Genomic DNA, 24,878 nt, shown 5'->3' with positions numbered 1-24,878 from the left:
TAAATATTCTGGGGGAGGCCAGGGACAGACACCACATGGCTGCTTGCCTTAAGAAATGTCTGGTTCTGTTTATCATGTGAGAACAATTCACCCTGTGTGTGTGTGTGTGTGTGTGTGTGTGTGTGTGTGTGTGTGTCTTTTCAGGGCCATACCCATGACATATGGAGGTCCCAGGCTAGGGGTTGAATTGGAGCTGTGGCTGCCAGCCTATGCCACAGCCACAGCAATGCCAGATCCTTAACCTACTGAGCGAGGCCAGGGACCAAACCTGGGTCCTCACGGATACTAGTCGGGTTCATTACTGCTGAGTGAAACAATAACTCCCAATTCACCCAGTGGTTGCAGTTGGTGGGAAAGTATGGTCCATTCAGGTGAAGAAGGCTGGAGGAGCCCAGAGAAGGGGAGGATGGAGGAGTGGGGGCTGGGCTAGCTGGGAAGGGCTTCTGGCACAAGAAGGATGGAGCTGGGGGGAGAGGAAGCATCTCATTCAGTGCCCAGCCCCTGCATGAGGCTCACCTCCATGGGGTTGACCGTGATAGTGAGTGCAGAGTCGTCCCAGTCCATCTCGGCTTCCTTGGCAGCCTCAGCCTCCTGGGTGAAGTGCTGGTGGGCGATCCGGACGCGGTACACGCCCATGGCCACGACAAACACTAGCATGCACACGGAGATGATGATGACCACTGTGGCGATGCTCGGGACCACTGGAACGCGGACAGAATTCACGGGACACGGTGAGCAAAGGACTAGCTCCCTCTTGGGATGGAACATGATTGAAACATCCACATGTAGGTTAAAATCTGCCCTTACATGTCCCAGCTGGGGAACTCTGGGTCAGCTCCTTTCTCTGCCTGGGCTTCACTTTTGTCCTCTATATGATGGACTTAATCATTTCTGTCTCATGGGGAGTTGTGAGGAGTAAAAGAAACCATCTAGGTGAACTTCCGCAGAGGCACATAGTAGGTGCTCAATGCACGCTATTTTCGCTCTTGCTTTTTCCATCAAGGTATAGAGAATCTCCTCCCACCCTACCCCCCACCCCTGAGAGCCTGGAAGTGGAGATCAGTCAGGACAGACAGAAGTGCCCATCAGAAAGGCAGGCAGTATGGCAAGTGCCGGGATGGAAGAAGGGGTAGGAGATTTTTGCAATATGGTGCATATGTGTATGTGAGCATGTGTGAGGGGTTCAGGGGAATGTTTCCTACAGCCTGCAACTTTGCATTGGGCTTAAAAGGACTTGCAAAATTTTACCCTGGCCCTTTGTATGAACATCTGTTATTGTATATTGCCTGTAACTTCCTGTGTACTTGCCTGGCTCCCTCCTGAGACTGTGAGGGCCTCAGAGCCAGGCCATAGCTTCTCCATGGCTGGCCCCCCCCCTCAATTCTGGGTGTCTCTGGCTGCTGCATCCTGTCTGTTTGGTTGATCCTTGAGTCACAATGACCACCAGGTGTCCTGCAGTCCCTGCACAGGTGACTTACCTGAACTGCGCTGGAGGCTACTTTGGGACTCGGGGTGGTGGACCGACTGGAGGAAGGGAGGCTGCACAACAAGGTGGTTGACATGCTCCTTGTCTGGGACTCTGACCTCGTGGAGGACGCTGACCTGGGAAGAGCAGGGAGAGGTGCTGTGGGCTGGGAGCAGCAGGTGGGCCAGTGGCGGCAATCCTGAATGAACCAGGGGATGAAGGGGTGAGCCGGGGCTGCCCTCCACCTCAGGGCTCACTCACCTCCAAGTTGAACTCATTGCTGGTGTAGCGCCCATTGAGCTCCGAGCACTTGATCCTGAATCGCCGTGCCTCCAGGGCAGCCGGCTGCCAGTTGCGGTAGCGGACATGATGCAGCACTTGCTCGTAGCGGCTCATGGAGCCCACACCTGTGCCGAGAGACCACAGCTTCATAAGAAGCCCAAAGAGGACCTGGGGGAATGGGCTGTGGCCGCTGGGGCCTGTGGGTCTCCTGGACTTGGCCAGTGTGAGTGAAATGCTTAGGGGCCAGCAATGTGCCAGAGCAGAGGTTCCAAGGAGCCAACTAAACGGATGCACAGAATTTCCACACAGATTGAATTCTGGCTGGAACGTCCGGCCTCACATCTGCCAAATGCTGCTGTAATATCTGCTGAGATGGAACATTCTAGGAGCAGGTATCCACCTAGTTTCTACAGATTTCCCCACGAGTGGAACAGGCGCCAGGGCCTCAGGATACTGAAGTGGCTCACCAAAGGAGGGGCTAGAAGTCCAAGCCTTGAGGTCAAGGGTTCCCTCCTGTCCCCTCTTCCAACAAGCGATAGAGCTGCCATCACACTCGTGACTCCCTGGACTCCCCACTCTGAGAGGGTCACACCGGGTGGAGGGCTGAGCATGGCCTCACCGTAGATGGAGTAGCCAGCCGTGGAGTTGGTGGCGTCCAGGTGTCGCTGATGGAGCTCACTGTGGTTGAGCTCCAGGCACTCCTGTCTTGGGTCCAAGTCCCCTCCCAGCACTAAGATGTCACAGAAATCTAAGTTGTGAAGCATTTCTTCTAAAACTGCTGATTTGGGGGCTGCAGGAAGACAGACACATGTAAAACACAGGTGTGAGGACAGCTCAGACGCTGGCTTGTGCACATCCTCCTCCTCCTCTGTGATCATGCCCCAGGTTCTGGTGGGGTCAAGAGAAGAGGCGGTGCCATCCCAAATATCACCTCCTCTGCTCGGAGGGATGTCCAGGCAGCCTGAGGTTGGGCAGCATGAATCTGTATGAAGAGCGTGAATACAGCGGTCCAGATGTGAATCTGAAAACCATCGCTTCCCCTGAGAGGCTGCATGGTGTCAGAGGCCCTCCCTACTCCTCAATTTCTCAACCATAAAGAGGCTAAGGGTCTTGAAAGGATGGAAAACAGTGTCTGGCCTGTAAGAGGTACTCAGGAAAGACTGGTCTCATTTGGGATCAGAGATAAGTACCCACCACCAGGCTCTCACATCTTTCCCCATGTGGTCAGGGCTTGTGTATCTTTGCTCCCAGCAGATGCTGAGTTTCTCAAGGGCAGTAGCACTTGACATGACTGACCCCTCAGTATCTGACCCAGGGGGTGGCATGAAACAGTGTTCTTAAGCTATTTTCAAGTGGAGCTGCATCATTGATATAATTGAATAATTACATAAACTGGTTAGTCCGGTTGGCGAGCTGTTGGTCAGGCTAGCTGTCCTTGCCTGATATTATGATCCCGAGTTTTGCAGAGGAGTGTCTGAGTATTTGAATGCAGGACAGGTTGGCAGTCCTATATTTAAATCCTACCTTCAAATAACAGTGATTGGTATTTATGGAGTCCCTTGTTACGTGCCAGGCACAGTGCAAAGGAAATCCTAACAGGTAGACAGGGGGAAATTATCCCTATTTCACTGATGGGGAGTAGAAGGTTCGAGCTGGGGCTACATAGACAGCAGGGAAGATGGTGCGACAGCAGCCACGGCTTTCTGATTCTACAGTTTGTGAAGTTTCAACCTCTGGGCCAATGGTCTTCAAATGTTTTTGATTTTGTAGCCTTTTATTGAAAAATGTATGAATGGAGATCATTTAAATACATATTTATGAAGCCCACTCATGTATTTTGTGCATGATAAAACATTTATGAAAACAAATTTTAAAAAGATTCACAAAAGATGAAAGCTATTTAAAATTATTTTATTTTGTTTAATTTTTTTTTCTTTTTCGGCTACACTCATGGCATATGGAAGTTCCCAGGCCAGGGATCGAATGTGAGCTGCAGCTATGACCTACGGCACAGCTGAGGCAATGCCAGATCCTTAACCCACTGTGCTGGGCTAGGTTAAGGATCTGGCATTGCCTCAGAGACAACGCTGGATGCTTCCTGGATGCTTTTCCCACTGTGCCGCAGTGGGAACTTCCTATTTTGTTTAATTTTTAAGGGATCCCAAAAATATGCTTTTGTCCTCACTCGAGAGATACTGTTATAAATAATTTCATATGCTTAATTTTTAAAAGCTTGCCAACCTCAATGGCTTTGGGTATTGCTGGCAAAATCCAAAAGAACGTTAATATACACTTAACAAGGTCTACCATTGATAAGGGTGTATGTAGGAGTTCCCACAGTGGCTCAGTGGTTAACAAGCCCGAGTAGTATCCATGAGGACTCTGGTTAGACCCTTGGCCTTGCTCAGTGGGTTAAGGATCTGGCACTGCTGTGGCTGTGGTATAGGCCGGCCACTGTAGCTCTGATTCGATCCCTAGCCTGGGAACCCCTAGGGCCGAGTGTAGCCTTAAAAAGGCAAAAGGCAAACAGTAAAAAATACTGGTGTATGTATATCTCTCTTTCAAATGGCCTTGTGGTTTCTTGGGTTTGGGGGCCACATTCTTGTCAGGTCAGGTTGGGTCATCCTTGCTCCTACCTCCCAATGTGACTGACTGGTTACTCATACTAGGTGGGGGGCATGTTCGCCCTTTTCTCCTTGCTCTCTCATACTTGCATTGTGGGACGTGTCTTCCACTGGCAGTTTATCTGGTTCCCACTGTGCTAATGGGACTGTACTGGACTCATAGATTTAGAGGCGGGTCAGCCATGGCTGAGCCCTGGAGGAGTGCCTGGTCTGGTTTAATAAAGATAATCACCGCGGAGGGCTAGCCAACATGTGTTAGAGGGAGCAGAAGATGATGCTGGAGAGGGTCCTTGGTGTCAAATGCCATTGGCCTGCTTGTTTAAGGCACCCATCATAATGATTATCCTAACAACAGTAAGAGTAAAATTTTAGAAGTACTAAAGTACCCTTGGGCCCTTGGCTATGCGGTCTGCATGCAGCTCTCATAAACAGAAGGTGAAATGTGGACCCAGATAATTGCTTGTCCCTCAGTTGCCTGGATGCTGGTGTCAGGTCAGGCCTCGCAAATCCATGCCTCAGCTATGGCCTGCAACCCCCACAGCCAGAGGCCCTTTCTTTTTCTGTCTGATTTTAGCCACAGATGAGGAAAGAGAAGATCACCTGATCTTCTCTTTCTTCATATTTGGAGTGTAACTGGGAAACAGTCCTTTATGGACAGGTGGTACAACACCATCTATTTTTGTGAGCTAAGAAGGGCTGCCTTGCCAGGCACCCCATCTGCTGGGGACCAGCGTGGTTTAAGGCAATGGGTAATTAGGATTATTATAGAAGCAGCCCTTCAGGGACTCAGGCCCATGGGCACTAGCACATCATTAGCAGCTGCTTTTGGAGGAGGAGAGGGAGAGTCAAAAGTGATCCCCTGGAGGAGGCAGCAAAAGATGGTTCTCACACAGGTGTTCCCCCCAAAGATCTGGGCCCCAGGTTTTTCCTGCCTTCCTTCTTTATCCTTCCATCCCTCCCCCTGCCTTCCTCCCAGCAGAATCTATGGTAGCTTTCAGTGCAACTCAGTGTTTCTTCCTGGCAGACAATTCTAATAAATTACCTTTACTGAACAGCCCTCCCAACAATGAAACTGTTGGAAAGAACAACCGGAAAGTTTCCTAAGAGTTGCGAGTAATATTGCTGAACAAGACTCTTTTGGTGTGTATCTAAAGATGCAGCTATACTTTTTTCTTCATGCTTCTTTATCATTTCTCTTGATTATCAGAATAATACATGTTCACTATAGAACATTTTGCAGTTGTAAAAAGTGAAGGGGGGCAGAACAGATTGGCTCTTTTCCTGCTTCTCAGAGACTGCCACAGTTAGCATTAAGGGTGTGTGTTTTTTCCCCTTCCTTCCTTCCTTCCTTCCATTTCTCTCTCTCTCTCTCTCTCTTTTGGCTGCCCCATGGCCTATGGAGTTCTCAGGCCAGGGATCAGATCCAAGTCTTAGTCACAACCCATGCTGGGTCCTTAACCCACCGTGCGGGGCCTGGGATCAAACCAGCGTCCCAGTGCTCCCAAATGCTGCAGATGCTGTTGTGGCACAGCGGGAACTCTGAGGTGTGTTTCCTTCTTGATAGTTTTCTGTGTATTTTTTTCTTTACATAGTTGACATCACTCTATATGTAGATATTCCATAATTGGCATCTTGCCTTTTTTTTTTTTTAAACTTATCCATTGGCATAAGTGCCTTTCCTCCAGCGTCATACCTCTTTGATGGGTGTTCCACAATTTGCTAACCCATTCATTCCCCTCTATTATTTACCTGCATTGTTTCCAGGTTTTTATTTATTTATTTATTTATTTATCTTGTCTTTTTAGGGCTGCACTTATGGCACATAGAAGTTCCCAGGCTAGGGGTTTAATCAGAGCTGCAGCTGTCAGCCTATACCACAGCCACAGCAATGCCAGATCCAAGCCGAATCTGCAACCTACACCACAGCTCATGGCAGTGCTGGATCCTTAACCCACTGAGCAAAGCCAGGGATTAAACCTGTGTCCTCATGGATACTAGTTGGGTTCCTTACCGCTAAGCCACCATGGAAACTCCCTCCAGGTTTTTTTTTTTTTTTTTTTTAGATTCTGCTATTATAAATTACTCTGCTCTGGTGAATAATGCTGTGGCTTGAAGTAATTAGACGAGAGTCATACTTTCTGAATTTAAGACTTACTGCCCCCCAGCCCAGCGTGCATGAGTACCTGTGGTCTTCAAGTCACCAGCGGCCTCAGCTTTAGTGAAGGTGCTCACAATCTTGATGTCGGGGAAGAGAATGACCCCTCGGGCGCTTTCAAACTGGGCAGCGGGTCTCCAGAAGCGGTCAGTGCCACGGAGGGTGATCTGGGGTTCGATGGCCTGCAAAACCATCACGTAGGCATCCACATCGGGGATACTGATGCACACGTCTTCTCCAAAGCACCTGGGAAAACAGTAGTCATGGCGACTGGCCCACCCCCACCCTTATCATCCAGCCATGGACCAGGATACCTACTGCCATCCCTGGTCCTCGGAAAGGCATTCTCACTGCCTGAGCACCTCTGAGGATGTCAGCAGCCATTCAAATTTCAAGCCACATTATAGTCAAAACTACTAGCAATCTGGGGACTTCAAGACTGGCTCCTAGGAGAAACAGGAATTTTCTATACCAGCAAGAAGTAACCATTAAACCTGTAATTATCTTTTAACAAAGTAATCAATGACAATGTTAATTAGACAGCAACGGCTTGTTATATGAATAAGGGTTTGGTAAGCAAATTGTCCTCTCACTGGTTAGTTACAGCCATCTTACTAAGTGAGACCCCAGGGCTAAATTCTCCTGTGGAGAGGCTAGGCTCTTTGTTCTTTTCCTATGAGGATATCACACTAGTGTGCGACTACTCTAGGAATGTCAGCAGAATGGTATTGTAATCCAATTCCTTTTTTCCTGATATACTGCCACAAAAAGCTGGCAGCCAGAATGGTATATCACAAGAACAAGGCCTGGGAAGTAAGACAGACCAAGGTGCATGCCTGGCTCTGCCACTATTGGGCTGGAAGGTTCTAAACAAGGAACATGACTCCTCTGAACTTCATTCTCTTCATCTATACAATGGGGATGATAATAATTAATTACCTTATGGTAGTAAGGCTTAAATGAAGAGGACATGTAGAAAAGAAGCTGCCCCAGACCAGGACCTGCATCATGATCGAAGCTTAGCAAATGTTGACAGATCTGACATTCTTTTTTTGTCGTTGCGTTTTTTTTTTTTTTTTTCTTTTTAGGGCTGCACCTGCGGCATGTGGAAGTTCCCAGGCTGGGGGTCGAATCAGAGATACAGCTGCTGGCCTACGCCACAGCCATAGCAACATGGGATCTGAGCCACATCTGCTATCTACACCACAGCTCACGACAATGTTGGATCCTTAACCCACTGAGTGAGACCAGGGATTGAACTCGCATCCTCGTGGATCCTAGTTGGGTTCGTTAACCACTGAGTCATAAAGGGAACTCCAAATCTGACACTCTCATCAGACCTCATCAGGCACATGTGTCAGTTACCTTCTCTGCTGGTCATTTAGGCCAAAGATCGAGGCCATGATAGGGAACCCCAGGGTCTACGTGGAAGCTTTGGGAATGGTGGGTAGACTCTAGCTGGTAGCAGCTGTCAACTTGCATCCCGTGGCAAAGTTCATGGGGAAAGGGTAAGCTGGGTGGATTCTACACTGAGCCATTCCATCCTTTTCTCCAGGGTGGGCAGGGCATGGGAGTGGTGATAGGCTCTTGTTCTCACCTTTCTTCAGCATTTGTGTCACCAACCTCACCATTTACAGAGGACACCCCTCCCTGTGCTAGTTTATGGAAGCCTTGTCCCAGAGGAGGAGACTGGCCAGTCTAGAGACTCTGTCTGGTCCCTCTTCTTCACTGCAGTGTAGAGCTGAGCTGGAAGTGCCTATTCCCCATCCTGGGCCTCCAGGGGTGGTCTTTAGTGTGGAGATGGGAGTAATTCCTCCATCACTAGAACTATTGAATATAATTGTCGTCTGTGGGCTTTATCCTGGCATCGGTTCTAGGCCCCCAAAACATGGCAGTCAAAAGATCCATCTTTCCCACCCTGTTCCTGTCTTTCTGGGTCCTTCTTATGGTTCCAGGTGTCTTTCTGCTTCACAGGAGTTATTCTGGTGTCTCCTTCCTCACTGACCTTACAGGGCAGTGCCAAACAGCTGAGAAATGATTTGACAGGCCAGTAAGTTCATTATTTAAAAGTCAGGGTGACAATCTCATCTCCTTAATTTAACTCTGATCTCTGGGGACAAGAAATGTGCCTCCTCTTTTTCTTGCATACTCATGATAATTAGGAGCTCAATCAAAGTTGGATTGGTTAATTTAATTCAATTAATAAACATTGGTTAAGCATGATACTCTATGTAGAAAATCCTAAAAATACTACCAGGAAACTATTAGAATAAATGAATTCAGTAAGTTACAGGATACAGAATTTATATTCATAAATCTGCTGCATTTCTATACTAACAAAAACCTATCAGATAGAGAAATTAAGAAAAAAAAATCCCATTTATGATTGCACCAAAAAAAAAACTAGGAATAAATCTAATTAATGAGGTAGAAGACCTATATTTGGAAAACTATAAGACACTGATGAAAGAAATTAAAGACATTACAAACAAATGGAAATATATACCACGATCATGGATTGTAAGAATTAATATGGTTAAAATGGCTATGCCACCCAAGACAAGCTGCAGATTCAGTGGAATCACTATCAAAATGCCAATGACATTTCTCATTGCAAATAATTCTAAAATTTGTATGGAAGCATAAAAGACCTCAAATAGTAAAAAAAAAAAAAATCTTTAGAAAGAAGAACAGAGTTGAAGCTACCATACTCCCTGACTTCAGACTATACCACAAAATTATAGTAATCCAAACAGCATGGTACTGGCACAAAAACAGAACATAGACCTATGGAACAAAATAGACAATGCAGAACTGAATCTATGCATATCTGATCAATTAGTCAATGACAAAGGAGGCAAGAATATAAAATGAGGAAGACAGCTTCTTCAATAAATGGTATTGGGAAAATTAGATAGCTACATGCAAAAGAATCAAACTGGACTACTTTCTTCCACCATATACAAAAGTAAACTCAAAATGAATTAAAGAGTTAACTGTAAGACCTGAAACCACAGAACTCCTAGAAGAAAACACAGACAGTGTGTTCCTTGACATCAGTCTTAGCAATATTTTTAAAAATTTGTCTCATTAGGCAAGGGAAACAAAAGCAAAAATAAACATACGGGACAACATCCAACTAAAAAACTTTTGCACAGTAAAGGAAACTATCAACAATATAAAAAGGCAGCCTACTGAGTGGGAGAAGATATTTGGGAAAAATCTATCCAGTAAGGGGTTAATATCCAAAATATATAAATAACTCATAAAACTCAACATCAAAAAAATAGACAACTCAATTAAAAGATGGGCAGAGGACCTGAACAGACATTTTTGCAAAGACATACAGATGGCCAACAGAAACATGAAAAGATGTTTAGCATCACTAATCATCAGGGAAATATGAATCAAAACCACAAGAAGGTACTACCCAAATGCCTGTCAGAATGGCTAACATCAAAAAGGCAAGTAATAAATGTTGGAAAGGATATGGAGAAAGGGAAACCCCTATGCACTGTTGGTTGAATGTAAATTGATGCAGCCATTATGGAAAACAGTATGGAGATTCTTCAAAAAGCTAAAGATAGAAATACCATATAATCCAGCAATTTCACTTCTGGGTATTTACCTGAAGAAGATAAAAATGGTAATTTGATAAGATAAATGCACCAATGTTCACTGTAGCATTGTTTACATTAGTCAAGATAGGGAAGCAACCTAACTGTCCAAGGATAGATAGATAAATAAAGAAGATATTACATACATATATACACACAGTGGAATATTACTCAGTCATAAGGAAAAATGAAATCTTGCAATTTGCAACAATATGGACAGATCTAGAGGATGTTATGCTAAGTAAAATAAGTCAGAGAAAGGCTGTATGATTTCACTCATATGTGGAATCTAAAAACAAAACAAAACCAGGCTCACAGATATAGCAAACAAACAGGTGGCTGTCCAAAGGGAGGAGGTTGCAGGTGGATGAAATAGATGAAGGGGATTAAGATGTACAAACCTCCATGTATAAAATAAAAAATCCATAGGAATATAACATACAGCATAGGGAATATAGTCAATAATATTGTAATCACTTCATATGGGGACAGATGGTTACCAGGCTTATCATGGTGATCATTTCATAATGTATACAAATGTTAAATCACTATGTAGTGCACCTGAAACTAACATAATATTGTATGCTGAGTATATTTCACTTGAAAAAAGAAGAAAACAAAAGGAGAACATAAATCCATTGGGGCATCCTCCTACAGACAGCAGAGAAGCTGCCAACAGCTGAAGAGAGGTGAATCCTCTTTTGCAAGACAGCATTCCCCAGGAACAACCCCTGACGCCTTGGCTGTGCCCCAGGCTGCATGGCATCCACTCCACTCACTGGACTTTGGAAGAGACTTTTAAGCGCCGCACACCCGCGGTTGGGAACTGCCTGGAGTTGATGTAGGAGACCTTCTGGAGGGCACGGTTGATGTTTCCAATGTCATCACCTTCCATCACCAAGACGGACTGCGAGGGGTTGAAATGATACTGAAAGACAGAAAGGGGTGTATCACAGGAGAGAATGATCAATGGTGTACGCATTCCCATGGAGACACTCCATCTCCATGCAAAGGTCCTAAGGCCAGCACAGGCATCTCCAAAACATCTGCAAGTACAGCAGCTGTGTGAACAGAATGACTATTTCAACCCCTTAAGCAATCCCTGCAGTCCCCCAGTGGGCTTTGGGACCCCCTGAGTAAGATTCCTCAGGGATTATAAAACTCCTGGTAATACCACCTGGAGCAACAGGATGGAATTCTGAAATCCTAGTCACGGCACTCTTGTCGCCCAGACTTTGGTAGGGGTGACCCATGCTCTGGGATACTGTGGGGTCCTGCCCAGAAACTTTTGGCTCTTAGATTGCCCCTCCCCTCAGTTGACAGCCCCAAAACTTGGGTCTTTGGTTCCTTTTGCTTGCCTTTGGCCTTGAACTTCTCCTCCATTCACCCTGCACTCCACTTCCTGAGCCAGGTCCCATCTTTTTGGGTTTCAATCCTAAAGCTCATTTTTCAATTAATGGTCTTCCTTCTCTCTTAGATCTCATCTTCAGTTTTTCCTTCTTGGTGCTAAGGCTGGTTTCCCAAGAGTTTTACTCACTGTCAGCTTCCCTAGGTTTGTTATCTATCTGTCCCATCTGGGTCCCTGGTATCCCACACTGGGTGAGAGCTCAGGGGCTACGATGCTCTCCAGTGAGTCACTTGGGTCCTCAAACCAGATAAACCAGATCCAGACTTTTGTCTTTCCCATGGCGTTCCCAACAGTTACTCTTCTTTGACTGGAGCATCAAGAACTGCTTTCGTACTGGCTTGAGTTTTGGACCCTGACACACTTCTGAGTAAGAATTATTAGGAGTTGCTATCAATAAGATGTCGGGAACTTATCCTTGGATTCAGGTTCTGTATCCAATACTCATGCCATGGGAAAGACAGATATGGGTATATATATATATATATATATATATATATATTTTTGTCTTTTGTCTTTTTTGTTGTTGTTGTTGTTGTTGTTGCTATTTCTTGGGCCGCTCCCGCGGCATATGGAGGTTCCCAGGCTAGGGGCTGAATCGGAGCTATAGCCACCAGCCTACGCCAGAGCCACAGCAACGCGGGATCCAAGCCGCGTCTGCAACCTACACCACAGCTCATGGCAATGCTGGATTGCCAACCCACCGAGCAAGGGCAGGGACCGAACCCGCAACCTCATGGTTCCTAGTCGGATTCGTTAACCACTGCGCCACGACGGGAACTCCCAGATATGGGTATATTTTTATGTAGCTGCTTGCCAATAATTATTTATTTATTTATTTATTTATTTATTATTTTTTTTTTTTTTTGTCTTTTTGCTATTTCTTGGGCCGCCCCTGTGGCATATGGAGGTTCCCAAGCTAGGGGTTGAATCGGAGCCATAGCCACCGGCCTACGCCAGAGTCACAGCAACACGGGATCCGAGCTGTGTCTGCAACCTACACCACAGCTCATGGCAACGCCGGATCGTTAACCCACTGAGCAAGGGCAGGGACCGAACCCGCAACCTCATGGTTCCTAGTCGGATTCGTTAACCACTGCGCCACAACGGGAACTCCTATTTATTTTTTTGAATAGATAATATAGCCACCTGGCTCAAATATACATATGTGCTAAGTCAAAGTGTCTATCTTAGTCTTATCTCCTATCCAACTAACCAATTTCCCCAACCCCATCCCAGAGGTAATCACTGTTCCATTAATTTCTTAGTGACAAATTACATTATTGTTCATAATTACTTGCTTCCTCTCCCAGCAAATGGCTTATACATGCTTGCCCTCTTTTTTTTTTTTTTTTTGGTCTTTTGTATTTTTAGGGCCGCACCGCAGCACATGGAGACTCCCAGGCTAGGGGTCAAATCAGAGCTGTAGCTGCTGGCCTATGCCACAACCACAGCAACATGGGATCTGAGCCATATCGGCGACCTACACCACAGCTCACGGCAATGCCGGATCCTTAACCTACTGAACAAGGCCAGGGATCGAACCCACATCCTCATGGATACTAGTCGGGTTTTTTAACCATTGAGCCACAGTGGGAACTCCCCCACTCTTGCCCTCTTGTCAACAGGCTTGATCATGTAATTTATGGTACCCTTCCCTACAGGATAAACATTTTTGTCCTGTTGTGCTTGATAGTGGCCATTTGACTTGCCTGGCCCAACAAAATGTGAGCAGAAGTATTGTTTGGTTCACACCCAGGTGAACGATTTAACAGCCAGTTAGTTTGTGGTTTGCTATGTCCCTCTCTCTCTGCCATGAAACCTGCGAAGTTCCCTAACCCTCTACCAGCCTGGGTCTCACAGTGAGGGGCTAGGGATCAGGGCTGCAGCCCATCTTTACTGGAGGGGAAGTGTGAGAAATAAAAAAAAAAAATTGCTACAATCCATTGAAATTTTAAAGCCATTTGTTACTGCAGCATAACCTAGCATGTCCTGACAGTTATACCTAAGTATTTCATGAATATATAATCGATGAATATAGATTCCCATTTTTCTCCTTTCTTCTACAAAGGAAACTTATTACACACTTTAGTGTACTTTGGCTTTGCTCACTTAGCTTGTGTCTTAGAGATTTTTTTTTAAAGTTGTGTAATATTATTTAATATTAAATATATTTTTAAATCAGTCTCCTAATATGAATATTTGGGTTGTTTCCAATCTTCTACTAATAATGCCACAATGAATAATCTTGTATCTATAAGATTTCCTAAGTGTATAAATCTGTAAAATAAACCCCTACAAGTGAAACTGTTAGGTCAAAGAGTATCTGCACTTTTAAGTTTGACAAATGTTATCAACTTTCCCATTGCTATGGATTATGTCCATATGCACCTCTCACAATGAATGAGGATGCCCCTTTTCTCAAAACCTGAGCAACAGAGCATGCTGTCAAACTCTGAGATTTGTGCCAATTTGATAGGTGATAACTACTATCTTAGTGTAGTTTTATTTTGCATTAGTCTTTCCATGAAGTAGACTCAGTAGGTTTTCAAGGGTTCAAGGGAAAAAATCTATATTGCCTTTTCCCTGATAGGACTCGTATGTCTTTATAAGAGCTCCTCATTCTGTGTCTGGACCCAGGCACAGGAGGTAGATGACTCAGAAGCACTGTGGTGCCATTGTGTCACAAATAAGTCCCTTGCATTGTGGCCCCAGCCAACCAACAGCACAGTCTCTCTCCCTCTCAGCTATCATGAGTGTTCATTGTTACCTCCTCCTTGAAGCTTCCCCAGCTTCCCTCACTTAGGTTCCTTCCAGGCTCCTATAGAGCTAATGAAGTGGTAGCATAATTTTTATAGTACAGTGACCACGCCCTCACTGAGGTCAGGGGCTCCAACTCTTATTCCTGAACCCCAAAACCTCTTCCTGGCACCTGGGAAGGCCCTGTTAGATGAATGAGTGAATGGTTCCCTGACCCCCATTTTTCTTAGTAGCATCTCCTCAAAAGGACTCTTTTTTTCAATCACTTGTCTTTCCAGTCAGGCCTTGGTGCAAGTCATCATCAGTGCTCACCACAGCCCATTCCTCCTTCCTTCCTGGGTTTCCTGGAGACTGCACTTCCCAGCTGCCTTGAGCCCCTGAGGCGGGGCCATGTGACTGTGGTCTGGCCAATGGGATGTGAGAGAAAGTGAGGCAGGCACCCTGGGCTGAGGGCGTGAAGAGCCCTGCTGGACCTACTAGCCTTTTTATTTTCTTTTTGACATTTTAGGGCCACACCCAAGGCATATGGAAGTTCCCAGGCTAGGTGTCAAATCAGAGCTATAGTTGCCCATAGCTCATGGCAACACCGGATCCCAAACCCACTGAGTGAGGCCAGGGATCAAACTTGCATCCTCATGGATACTAGCCAGGTTCATTACCACCAAGCCACAGCAGGAACTCCATGAGCCAACTTTTTCCTTCTCTGCTCTGGTGACCTACGGCGTCCTAGGCAGGAAACCTACCTTATTTCCCTGACTTAGTGTGAGAGAAAAATAAGCATTAAGTGATAGAACTTTTGGAGCCATTTGCTATGGCACATGCTCAGCCCACTGGAAGAATTCATCCCTTCCCTCCCAGCTGTGAGCCCCACTTCTCCAAGGCTGTGTGGCTCTTTGGAAGATCGTGGGCTGTGTGCACTGCCATACCCGGTTCCAGCACAAGCTACAGAGCAATTTAGGATTATTTACTTCCCTTTTCTGGGCTTCATTTCCTCATTTAAAATAATGGAGATATTAATATCTACCAATCTGGAGCTTAAATGAGATAATGTGTATAAAGTCTTAAGCACTTAAAACGCTGTTCAATCAATAATAGTTTTTTTTTAATTATAACTCCTCATATTTCTGCACTGAGTCTGCCTGTGCTGGTACCACTGCCCTCACTGTTCTTCTTGCCTTATGATCCAGTTCCCTCCTGTCCATAAAGCTCTGAGCAGGGTCTCTCTGAGCTATGACCTCTGGTCACAAGCTCTCTTCCCTGTGATGGATGGGTGGGGGGCGTATGCACCGGTGATGCCACAGTTGGCCTCTGGTTGGCTTCTCTCTTGCTGTTGCTGACTCAGCTTAGCGTGGCAGCTCAGGGGCGGCCACACGCTGGTGAGTTATTTATGGTTCTGAGTATTTTACAAACCATCCATTTCTGATTTGAGCAGATTCAAGGTCATTCTTCTAAACACACCACTTAAATTTCCATGTGTCAGAGTTCCCCTGATGGCTCAGTGGTTAACAAACCCGACTAGTATCCATGAGGATACAGGTTCAATCCCTGGCCTCATTCAGTGGGTTAAGGATCTGGCATTGCCATAAGCTGTGGCATAGGTCACAGACGTGGCTCGGATCCCGGGTTGCTTTGGCTGTGGTGTAGGCTGGCAGATACAGCTCCCATTAGACCCCTAGCCTGGGAGACTCCATATGCCACAGGTGTGGCTCTAAAAAGACAAAAGATAAGACAAACAAACAAAAAAACCAAAAAACAAACAAACCAAAACCCAACACATTTCCATGTGTTTTTCACTCCCCGCCCCTGCACCTGCCAGTCCCTGCTATAGCAGAGTCCTGTGGTGCTGTTTCTGTCTGTCTGTCTGTCTGCCTTCCCCAGCGGACTGTGAGCACTTTGAGGGCGGTGTCTACTGATTTCTCTCAGCATCACCAGAGGGTCCAGCACCTGACAAGCATGAGATAGGAAGATGCCCTCAGCATGAGGGCTGAAAAGGAAAACCAAGCAGTTCTTCCAGAGGGATGGATGGGCAGCGACCTGTGGCCTCAGCGGAAGGCATTCCCACTGCAGCCCTCGAGGGAGGGGACAGGTTAGGGAATGTGTTGCATCTCTAGTTAATGCCCACGTCTGGCTGCCAGAGTAGCGCAAAGACTGCTGCAAGGCATGAGATGGACAGTGGCCCGGTCATCAGTGCAGTTTTTGCTGGATCAACAAAGCCTTCCACTGAGGTAGGTTTTGTCTGTGTGTTTGTGTTGCCTTTTGCAGCCTGACTGAGGGTCGGTCTCTGATATTGCGGGACACAGGGTCGAACTGGCATTCCCATAAGGGCAGGATATGGCTTTCTGAGGACCCAGCAAAGGGTGACAGCATTCGCTCCCTCTGGAAAGCTGGATTGTAGCCACAGTGGTTCCTTTTTTGAGCCACGAAGCAGTTAGATAGACGGCCTTTGCAGAATGGACAGCTGTCCTGGAGGGTCAACTGATGTCACCAGCCACACAGCAGGTGGGACATAGGTGAGGTTCTTGCCCAAAGCCCTTGCCTGTTCTTCAAGGACAGGCTGGCCATGGGCCTCCACACACCTCACTCTTGGACTCCTGCCAGCCACTTTGGGCTGGGTCAAAAGAAGATTTGCCACAACAGAGGCTTTTCTGTCACGGCTGTCACCTGGGCTTACTCTTCAAAAGAAGCTGAAACAGCAGTAATGCCAAGTATAAGGCCAGACCATCAGGAGAAGGGAACTGTGATTTGTTGAGAGCCTATTAGGTTTTCTGGGGGAAATCTATAACTTTTCTACCTACATGCATGACTTTGCTACATCTGCTATTATAAATATGTGTATGGATATATAAAACCATATATACTTCAATTCTTACATCACTACAAAATAATATGAAGTCCATTTAACACATGAGGGAACTGGGGCTTAAAGGATTAAAGAATCTTGCCCAAGGTCACTCAGCTCAAATATCCATACTCTGCTTTGAACTTAGGAGTGTTTTGTCCCAAAGTCCTTGTAATTTCCCACTCTCCTATACTAGAGATGACAAATTGGCAGGGATTACGTACGCTATGGAAATCAGAAGGGAGTATTCCTCAGGAATGTGGTGATTCCACACTGTCTTATATGGATACATAACAGCAACCACCTCGACCATTTAATGACTCCAGACATACTAGAAAGATATCCAGAAATATGCATGATCCAGGGGAAAACAAGCAAGAAGAGGAACTGGCATGGGGCCCTGTGATTGGACAAGACATTTCCTTAATCATGGGAGGCTCTCACTTTAGGCTAGCCAGAGAGGAGGGTGAAGGCCAGGAGCCAGTGCAGAGAATACTAGTCATTAGTCAAAATGAAATGAGAGACAAAGGAGGTGGGGCAGGTAGGAGGCAGTGTTAATAATTTTCAAGAATGACTTATTTATTTTTTTGGCCACACCCATGGCATATGGAAGTTCCTGGACCAGGGATGGAATCCGAATTGCAGCTGAAATCTATGCTACAGCTGCAGCAACACCAGATTTTTTTTTTTTCAGCAAATAGCTCAGCTTTTTATTATTGAATGTGTTATAGAAGTTTAGTCAGAAAGACCAAAGACCATATCATCATCAGACTCCTCAGATTCTTCTTTCTTTGCTTCTACTTTCTTCTCCTCAGCTGGGCAGCAGTGGTGGCTGGGGCAGGACCTCCTGCTGGTGCAGCACCAGCTGCTAGGGCAGGTCCTCCAGTCCCCACATTGCAGATGAGGCTCCAGATATTGACATTGGCCAGAGTCTTTGCAAACAAGCCTGGCCAGAATGGCTCAACATTTACACCTGCTGCTTTAATGAGAGCATTGATATCCTCCATGACTGTCACCTCATTGTCGTGCAGGATGAGGGCAGAGTAGATGCAGGCGAGCTCTGAGATGGAGGCCATGGTGCGGACGAATGTTAGGTGGGGGCTGCCTGGCGTGGTGCTAGTAGCCAGATGAAGTGAGGGCCTCACCCCAAAGTGGCCTTAGCTTCCTCGGAAGGACCGAGCACCTTAGCGGTAGCTGAGGAAAGGGGCAACACCAGATTCTTAACCCCCTGCACTAGGCCAGCAATCTAAGCCATGGGGGCTTAAAGGACTAAAGTACCTTGCCCAAGGTCACCCAGCTCAAGTATCCATACTCTGCTTCTTAATCCACTGTGCCATAGCAGGAATTCCAAGAATGCCTTCTAACCTGAGATGGTGGTGTGAAAAAAAGAGCCTAGACTTATTTTTGACAAGTCCCTGAGCCCTAATCTCCTTATTCCTGAAACAGGGTCATAAATTTAATTTGTTGTGAGGAGTAGGGGTAATGAACTTAAAATAGCCCCCAGTGGGTGCACGGTAAATTGTGTGTCTTATCATTAACTTGTCACACAGCGCTCTAGTTCTTGCCTGTTGTGCCCTAAGGATGGAAAAGGATCATTTGCAGTGATTGGTGATAAGCAGGTGGTATCCTAAAAAGTCGGATTAGCCTCCTCCACCCCCTACAGCTTTGGGTGCCACTTAATTCAGCACATCCTCTTTCACAGACTAGGACTGCTAGGTAGGAATTGCTGTGGTTCTTTATTTATAATTCTAAGTATGTGTGGCTTTTAAGGCCAGTGTCTTTGATTTATTTGTCCTGCAGTGCTTGGGATCCTGAAACTCTGGCACCATGGGATGATCCAGAGCGTAGAAGATCCACTGAGAGGCAGGGAGGAAAGCCAGAATCAGAGAGGGTTGGAGGAGTGATTCCTGCATAGGTGGCTTGACAAAACACTAAGAGAACAATACAAACAATAGGTCAAAGATCAAATCCTAGCCTCTGTACGTGAGGATATCTGCATGAAGTGTGCCACGTACAAGAGGCGTGCATGGGCCAGCTGCCATGGAATAGACCAGTAGTGGCCTTTGCAATGCAGGTGGTCTTGTGAGTTTCCTTCAAGGGCACCTGTGTATATGTTTCATGCATGTTAAACAATGTTCTGGAAAGCCATTCTTGCTTTACCCTGCCCAGGTAGCCCTCCCATCTTCCCCTCTGACCCAGGCTCCAGAGTAAGCATTCTGAACCCCACACCTGTCAAGATTATGCTCCTTTATGTGAGGCCCTTCAATGGATGCTTGTTGCCATCAGAGAAAAAGCAAACAGCAGACATTAATGAGGCGCCATGACATAGTCTGTGCCCACCTCTCTGGTCCTACTACCTACCTTTCCTCCTGAATTTGAGCATTTGTCACACTGGCCTTCAGCCTAGAGTGATTGCGCTGCCCTCTCCCCCACCACTGCCTGTCTTTTTCCTGGTTGGTTCTTCCTCATCCTAAACAACACGAGGAAACTTCACCTCCCCTACGAGCCTTCCTTCACTGCCGTTCCCCCAGGTTCTGAAACTCTGGAGCAGAACTGCCTAGGATCACATTCTGGCCCCACTCACCACTCACTCTGAGATCCTTGGCAAGTTTCCTTTAGCTTCCAGGCCTCAGTTCCTCATAAGCAAAATGGGAATGTTTATAATACTTTTACCATAGAGCTGTTCTGGGGTTTAAGTGAGTTAAACCCATAAAACTTTTAGAACAGTGCCTGGCACCTGGGAGACCTTCAGCATATGTTAGTGCTAGTATCACTGTATCATTTATTGTACTGGATGACAGGTATCTGCTTGGGCCATTGAGTTCCACAAAGACAATAAGCTTGGAGCACTCATTTTTGTGTCCTTCTACCCAGCCCAGAACTGAATTATAGGGGTGTCAATGGAATGTTTGCTGAAGTGACTACAATGTAAAGAACAGCATGATGTGCTTAAGTCACAGTGGATTAAGGATACAGCGTTGTCTCTGAGACAGTGTGGGTTTGCTTGGAGCAGTGGGTTAAGGATTCAGCATTATTATAGCTATGGTGTAGGTTGCAGCTGTGGCTTAGATTTGAACCCTGGCCTAGGAACTTCCATATACAGTGGGCAAGGCCAAAAAAGAAGGAAGGAAGGAAGAAAAGCATGATGTGCCCAGATCACTGGTTCCTCCAAGGCTACCCCACATCAGAGCCCCATAATAAGTAGGTCGCTAACAGCATAAATGAGAGGGCTCTCTTGTGGAGGAAGATGAACCCCTGTCTAGGAGAGGCAGGCCTGGGGCAGGAAGGTGAGGGAGGGGGCTCCAAGGGCAGTGCTGAGTGGGGACAGGAGGCAGTGGGAAACCTCTGCTCTAGCCGTGATTTTCTTGGGAAACCCTCACAGCTGCTGGGGCCTTATGGGGCTGTCCTGTGTCCCTGGAGGCAGAGGGTGGGCCGCCCAGATTTGCAGAGAGGAGACGGAGGGGCTGCCTGCTCTCACAGGAGTCTGTTATACTGAGCAGGGGCTGCCATGATGTTTACCCTGGTCTTTGCTCAGAACCCCAGGGCCCAATGGCAAATGCTCCTTGGTCCAGGTGAGATCAGTGCTTTACCCGCCCATAGTGGGGGGTGCTTGATGAGAACAGTCAGCTACATCCTGCCCTCTCAGGAGGAGCTTTTCTCAAAATGTAGCTTGGATTCCCTTGGATCACTTGAATTTTTTTTTTTCTTTTAGGGTCATACCTGAGCCATATGGAAGTTCCCAGGCTAGGGGTAGAACTGGAGCTATAGTTGCTGGCCTGCACCCACAGCCACATCAACTCAGGATCCGAGCCATGTCTGTGACCTACACTACAGCTCACGGAAATGCCAGATCCTTAACCCACTGAGCAAGGCCAAGGATGGAATCTGCATCCTCATGGACCCTGCCTCCTTGCTTGGGTCCTTAACACACTTGAGCTACAATGGGAATTCTGGATCATGTTAATATTTTTATTTTGCTTGAATGACAAAAAATCATGAATCTGCTCATATTCCTATTGATGGCTAGACATTGTCTGGAGCCAAACCTGTGCTTCAACTTAACAACGTTAAGACCCAGTGACCCCTGCATCTGCTTTCTAATTCCACCCACCCCAGAGTAACCTTCCTCTCTCATTAGTATTTTCCAGGGTCCACACTTTGAATTCTATTTTCTTGTATTTCTCCAATGCTCTTTCAGTTTCCGGAGGCAAATCAACAACAAAGCAAAACCACCACCAACCAGACAGTCATCAAGTAGAACTGCCTCCTGGTAGACACTGAACAAGTGCCTGCTCTTGTGCACAAAACTGATTACACACAGGGCTTCATCTAGGAATTTTAGGAGATGGCACAAAGTCTTTTGGGGAGTCAGAGTCCTGAATCTCCCCACCATGGCAGCACCTCTGCTGTGGCACCATCTCTGCCACATGGCAGGAGGTAACTCCTTTCAAGAGTGCCCTGGAGCTGGGCAGCCTCACCTCACCAAGCCACATCTTACTGGAGGCCATGTGGCTCCTTCCTTACCTTTATTCCTTGGCCCAGGCTCTCCAGGGAATTGATATCCAGCCCTTCCTTGCAGGCCTGCAGGCAGGAAATCACCTTCTGACTGTCCATTCTGCCCGGGCGGATGGTGAGGCTGGCCAGGCTGCCGTGGAAGAATTGAGCAAAGCGTGGTTTGGTGACTTCTCCTCCTAAAAGATAGAGAAGTGCCATCGTTTTCCCTATGGAGACTGGGTAGGAAATTCCATTTCAAGATGCCATGGGGAGCTGGGGACTCCGTGGCTGTGTCCCCTAAACCTGAGCTTTTCCTTTCAAGTGGTGAGCGCAGAGTTGTGAAGCCAGAATCTCAAGAGGAGTTACCGGCTGCCAAGACCCTGGCACTCCCCAGCTGCACCTACTGAGGAATCTGGAATTCCTGAATTTTAAAACCTTTACTTTCAGAAACATTTACTTTCAGAGGTGTGAAATAGTAGGAGAGAGGGAAGCTACCAGTGGTAAGAGATGGACTGTGTGCCAGGCTGTCTGTTGGCGACTTCACCTGAGTGAGCCTGCAGAGAAGGGATCCTTGCTTCCAGCCAATGGATGAAGAACCCTGAGACTCAGAATGGTTGAGGGACTTACCCCAGGACACACAGCTACATGCTGGGGCTGGTTCGTTAGGCCTGGTCTGTCTGAGTGCAGAGCCAGCATTTGATCCCCTATATTCATTCCATGGAGAGGCTGGCATGTAACTGATGGGTCCTAGAAACCCCAGGTCCCTGGGCTCTGCCTCTCTGGCTGGTGAGTTAATTTCACATCTGTTCAAATGTAGGTTCTTCGGCAGATAAGGGTTTCCTTGATTCTTTTCTACCTCTGACCTTTTTCTCACCACCTAAGAGCTTTCTGCTGTTCCCTTTACTGGCTGAGCTGTCTGTTCAAGGCAGCTCATGTTGTGAGCAGCCTCACCTCCTCTCATTTTCTCCCTCATTTTCTTAAAAGCCCCCCTAAGGTCCACTGGAAGCCTCATCTCCTCCAGGAGGCCCTCTCTACTGGCTTCACCAAGCACAGGTCCCTTCTAGCCCTGGGCAGCCAATGTCATTGACAATCTTAGCCTTGATCTTGCACTTCTGGTTGTTAAGAAAGGTAGCTGAACATATGGGAAAGATGGATCTGGGTGGAACTCCAGCTTTGCTAATTCCCCAGGGAGGTTCTGTAGCCTCTGACTCTCCACTTGCTTATAGGGGATGCTGCTGGGCTTTGCTTCCTGGTTCTCCTGCAGTGTCTCAGTAGCACCCCCAGCACCTGACTTCTGTGGCCCCCTCCCAACACTGCCCCCGCTATGTGCTCCATGAGAAACTTCCCTGTGAATGGCTTTCCCTAGCACTCGGGAGGGCAAGTTTTTGGAAGGTTCTGCCAGGGTAACATCACAGTGACTCTCTGCCCTTCAGTGAGCCATGTTGTATCAGCAGAGTCTGGACTCAGCCTGGGAGGCAAAGGGCTCTCCACTGCATGCTCAGCCCCGGGGGAGTGGGTATACCTGATGTCTGTGTGTCTACAGTCTTCAGCCTTCTCTCTGCTTAGCAGCTAAGCCTTCATTATCCCAACCCTCTGTTATAGTTAATCATTCCTTGTATTTCCTTCTTGAAATTACTGTGTAGTTTCTCTCTCCTGACTAGGTCCAGACTGATAACACCCTCTACATCTGCACGCACGCCTTTGCTCACATCCATTCCTCCTCACACTGAGATACCACCTTCAAACTGCTCAGATCAGGCAAATCCCACTGGTTCCTCCAGCCCCATAAGGCCCCTGCCCACCATGCCCTCTCCCTGCCCTGAGCCTTGGAACACCGACAGTTCATTTTAATGTACCACTCACACCTCAGCATTGGTAGTTAATGTACGTGTGTTTTATGTCTTCAGTAGCCAGTAGGTGGCTCTCAACTTTGGCTGCACATTTTAATCACCTGGGGAAACTTTAAACAGACAAAGTGATTTTCTGGTGCGGGTCCCACCTCCAGAGATTATGATCTAACTGGTATGGGAGGTTTTTTAAAAATTTAATTGAAGTGTAAGTTGATTTACAACATGGTGTTAGTTTTAGGTATACAGGAAAGTGATTCAGTTATATATATATATATATATATACACATATATTTCAGATTCTTTCCCCTCATAGGTTCTTACAAAATATTGAGTAGAGTTCCCTGTGCTATACAGTAGGTCTCTGTTGGTTATCTATTTTATATGTAGTAGTGTGTATGTGTTAATCCCACCTTCATAATTTATCTCTCCCCTCCACTTTCCCCTTTGGTAACTATAAGTTTGTTTTCTATGTCTGTGAGTCTCTTTATGTTTTGTAAATATGTTCATTTGCATCTTTTTAAAACCATTCCACATATAAGCGATATCATAAGATATTTGTCTTTCTCTGTCTGGCTCGTTTCATTTAGCATGATAATCTCTAGGTCCACCCATGTTGCTGCAAATCACATTATTTAATTCTTCTTTATGGCCTTGTAATATTCCATAATATATGTGTACCACATCATCTTTATCCATTCCTCTGTTGATCTTCTTCAGGTGAATCAAACATGAAGCCAAAGTTAAGAACCACTGGGCTATAAGCTTCTTGAGGCCAGGCTTCTTCAACTCTCTCCTTTGTTCCACCTGCAGGCTTATTCTTGTCCTTCTTCACACACTGCCAGAATTTATTTGTTTAAGTTTTTCTCCTGGATGCAGGGAGCACACATGCATGATTCATTTCAGTGAAGACAACACTGAACAGGTATTAGGGGCCGAGGGCTTCCCCAGGCACTTTGCATAACTTGGCTCACTTATCCCTCTTAACAACATGGGCCCCTGTCCCTGTGTCATCGGGCATCCTGTATCCTCCCTGACACACAGCAGGCACTTGATAATTGTCTGCTGAACTGAAGGAAATGGTCTGGCAGAGCAGTGGAGACTGGTGTCTCTCTAACATCCATCTCACTCCTGCCCTTTGCCACAGAAGCCCTGGGGTTTAGGGGTTTGACTGAGTTCCATGGATGGATTCTACTAAGTCAAATCTAATTAGCTTATCCTGTCTCCATTGCTCCAGTGACTGAATCAGGTGTGGACTTGGGACCCCTGTACCAAAATGAGGCCAATCAGCATCTAGCATGCAGAAAGCCACAGGGGTTGGTTCAGGGATAATCATGAAACCAAATTTAGGCCAATGAGATCAGCAGAGAAGGTGACTGGCAGACTCTAG

At 46.5% G+C, this 24,878-nt stretch overlaps 1 protein-coding gene and 1 pseudogene across 1 annotated transcript in view; both read right to left on the bottom strand.

Annotated features, from left to right (window-relative positions):
• The window catches only part of CLSTN2 (calsyntenin 2), a 647,862-nt gene that overhangs the window by 4,568 nt on the left and 618,416 nt on the right, over positions 1–24,878 (bottom strand). The window contains exons 10-16 of the mRNA XM_021071127.2: positions 21,672–21,838; positions 10,923–11,071; positions 6,555–6,772; positions 2,367–2,537; positions 1,727–1,872; positions 1,479–1,602; positions 517–701 (exon numbers count right to left, since the gene is read on the bottom strand). Of these exons, the coding sequence (XP_020926786.1) occupies positions 517–701; positions 1,479–1,602; positions 1,727–1,872; positions 2,367–2,537; positions 6,555–6,772; positions 10,923–11,071; positions 21,672–21,838 (1,160 nt within the window). The remainder of the gene's footprint in view (positions 1–516; positions 702–1,478; positions 1,603–1,726; positions 1,873–2,366; positions 2,538–6,554; positions 6,773–10,922; positions 11,072–21,671; positions 21,839–24,878) is intronic.
• LOC146397499 (large ribosomal subunit protein P1 pseudogene) lies at positions 17,709–18,353 on the bottom strand (annotated as a pseudogene).

Source organism: Sus scrofa, chromosome 13 (assembly GCF_054392235.1).
Source record: "Sus scrofa isolate SSC_HxYL_T2T_F1_AM1 chromosome 13, Sscrofa_HxYL_maternal_Yorkshire_Landrace_v2.0, whole genome shotgun sequence".
Taxonomy (NCBI): domain Eukaryota; kingdom Metazoa; phylum Chordata; class Mammalia; order Artiodactyla; family Suidae; genus Sus; species Sus scrofa.
Note: the sequence above shows the minus strand (reverse complement) of the source record. Positions and strands in the feature narration are given on the sequence as shown.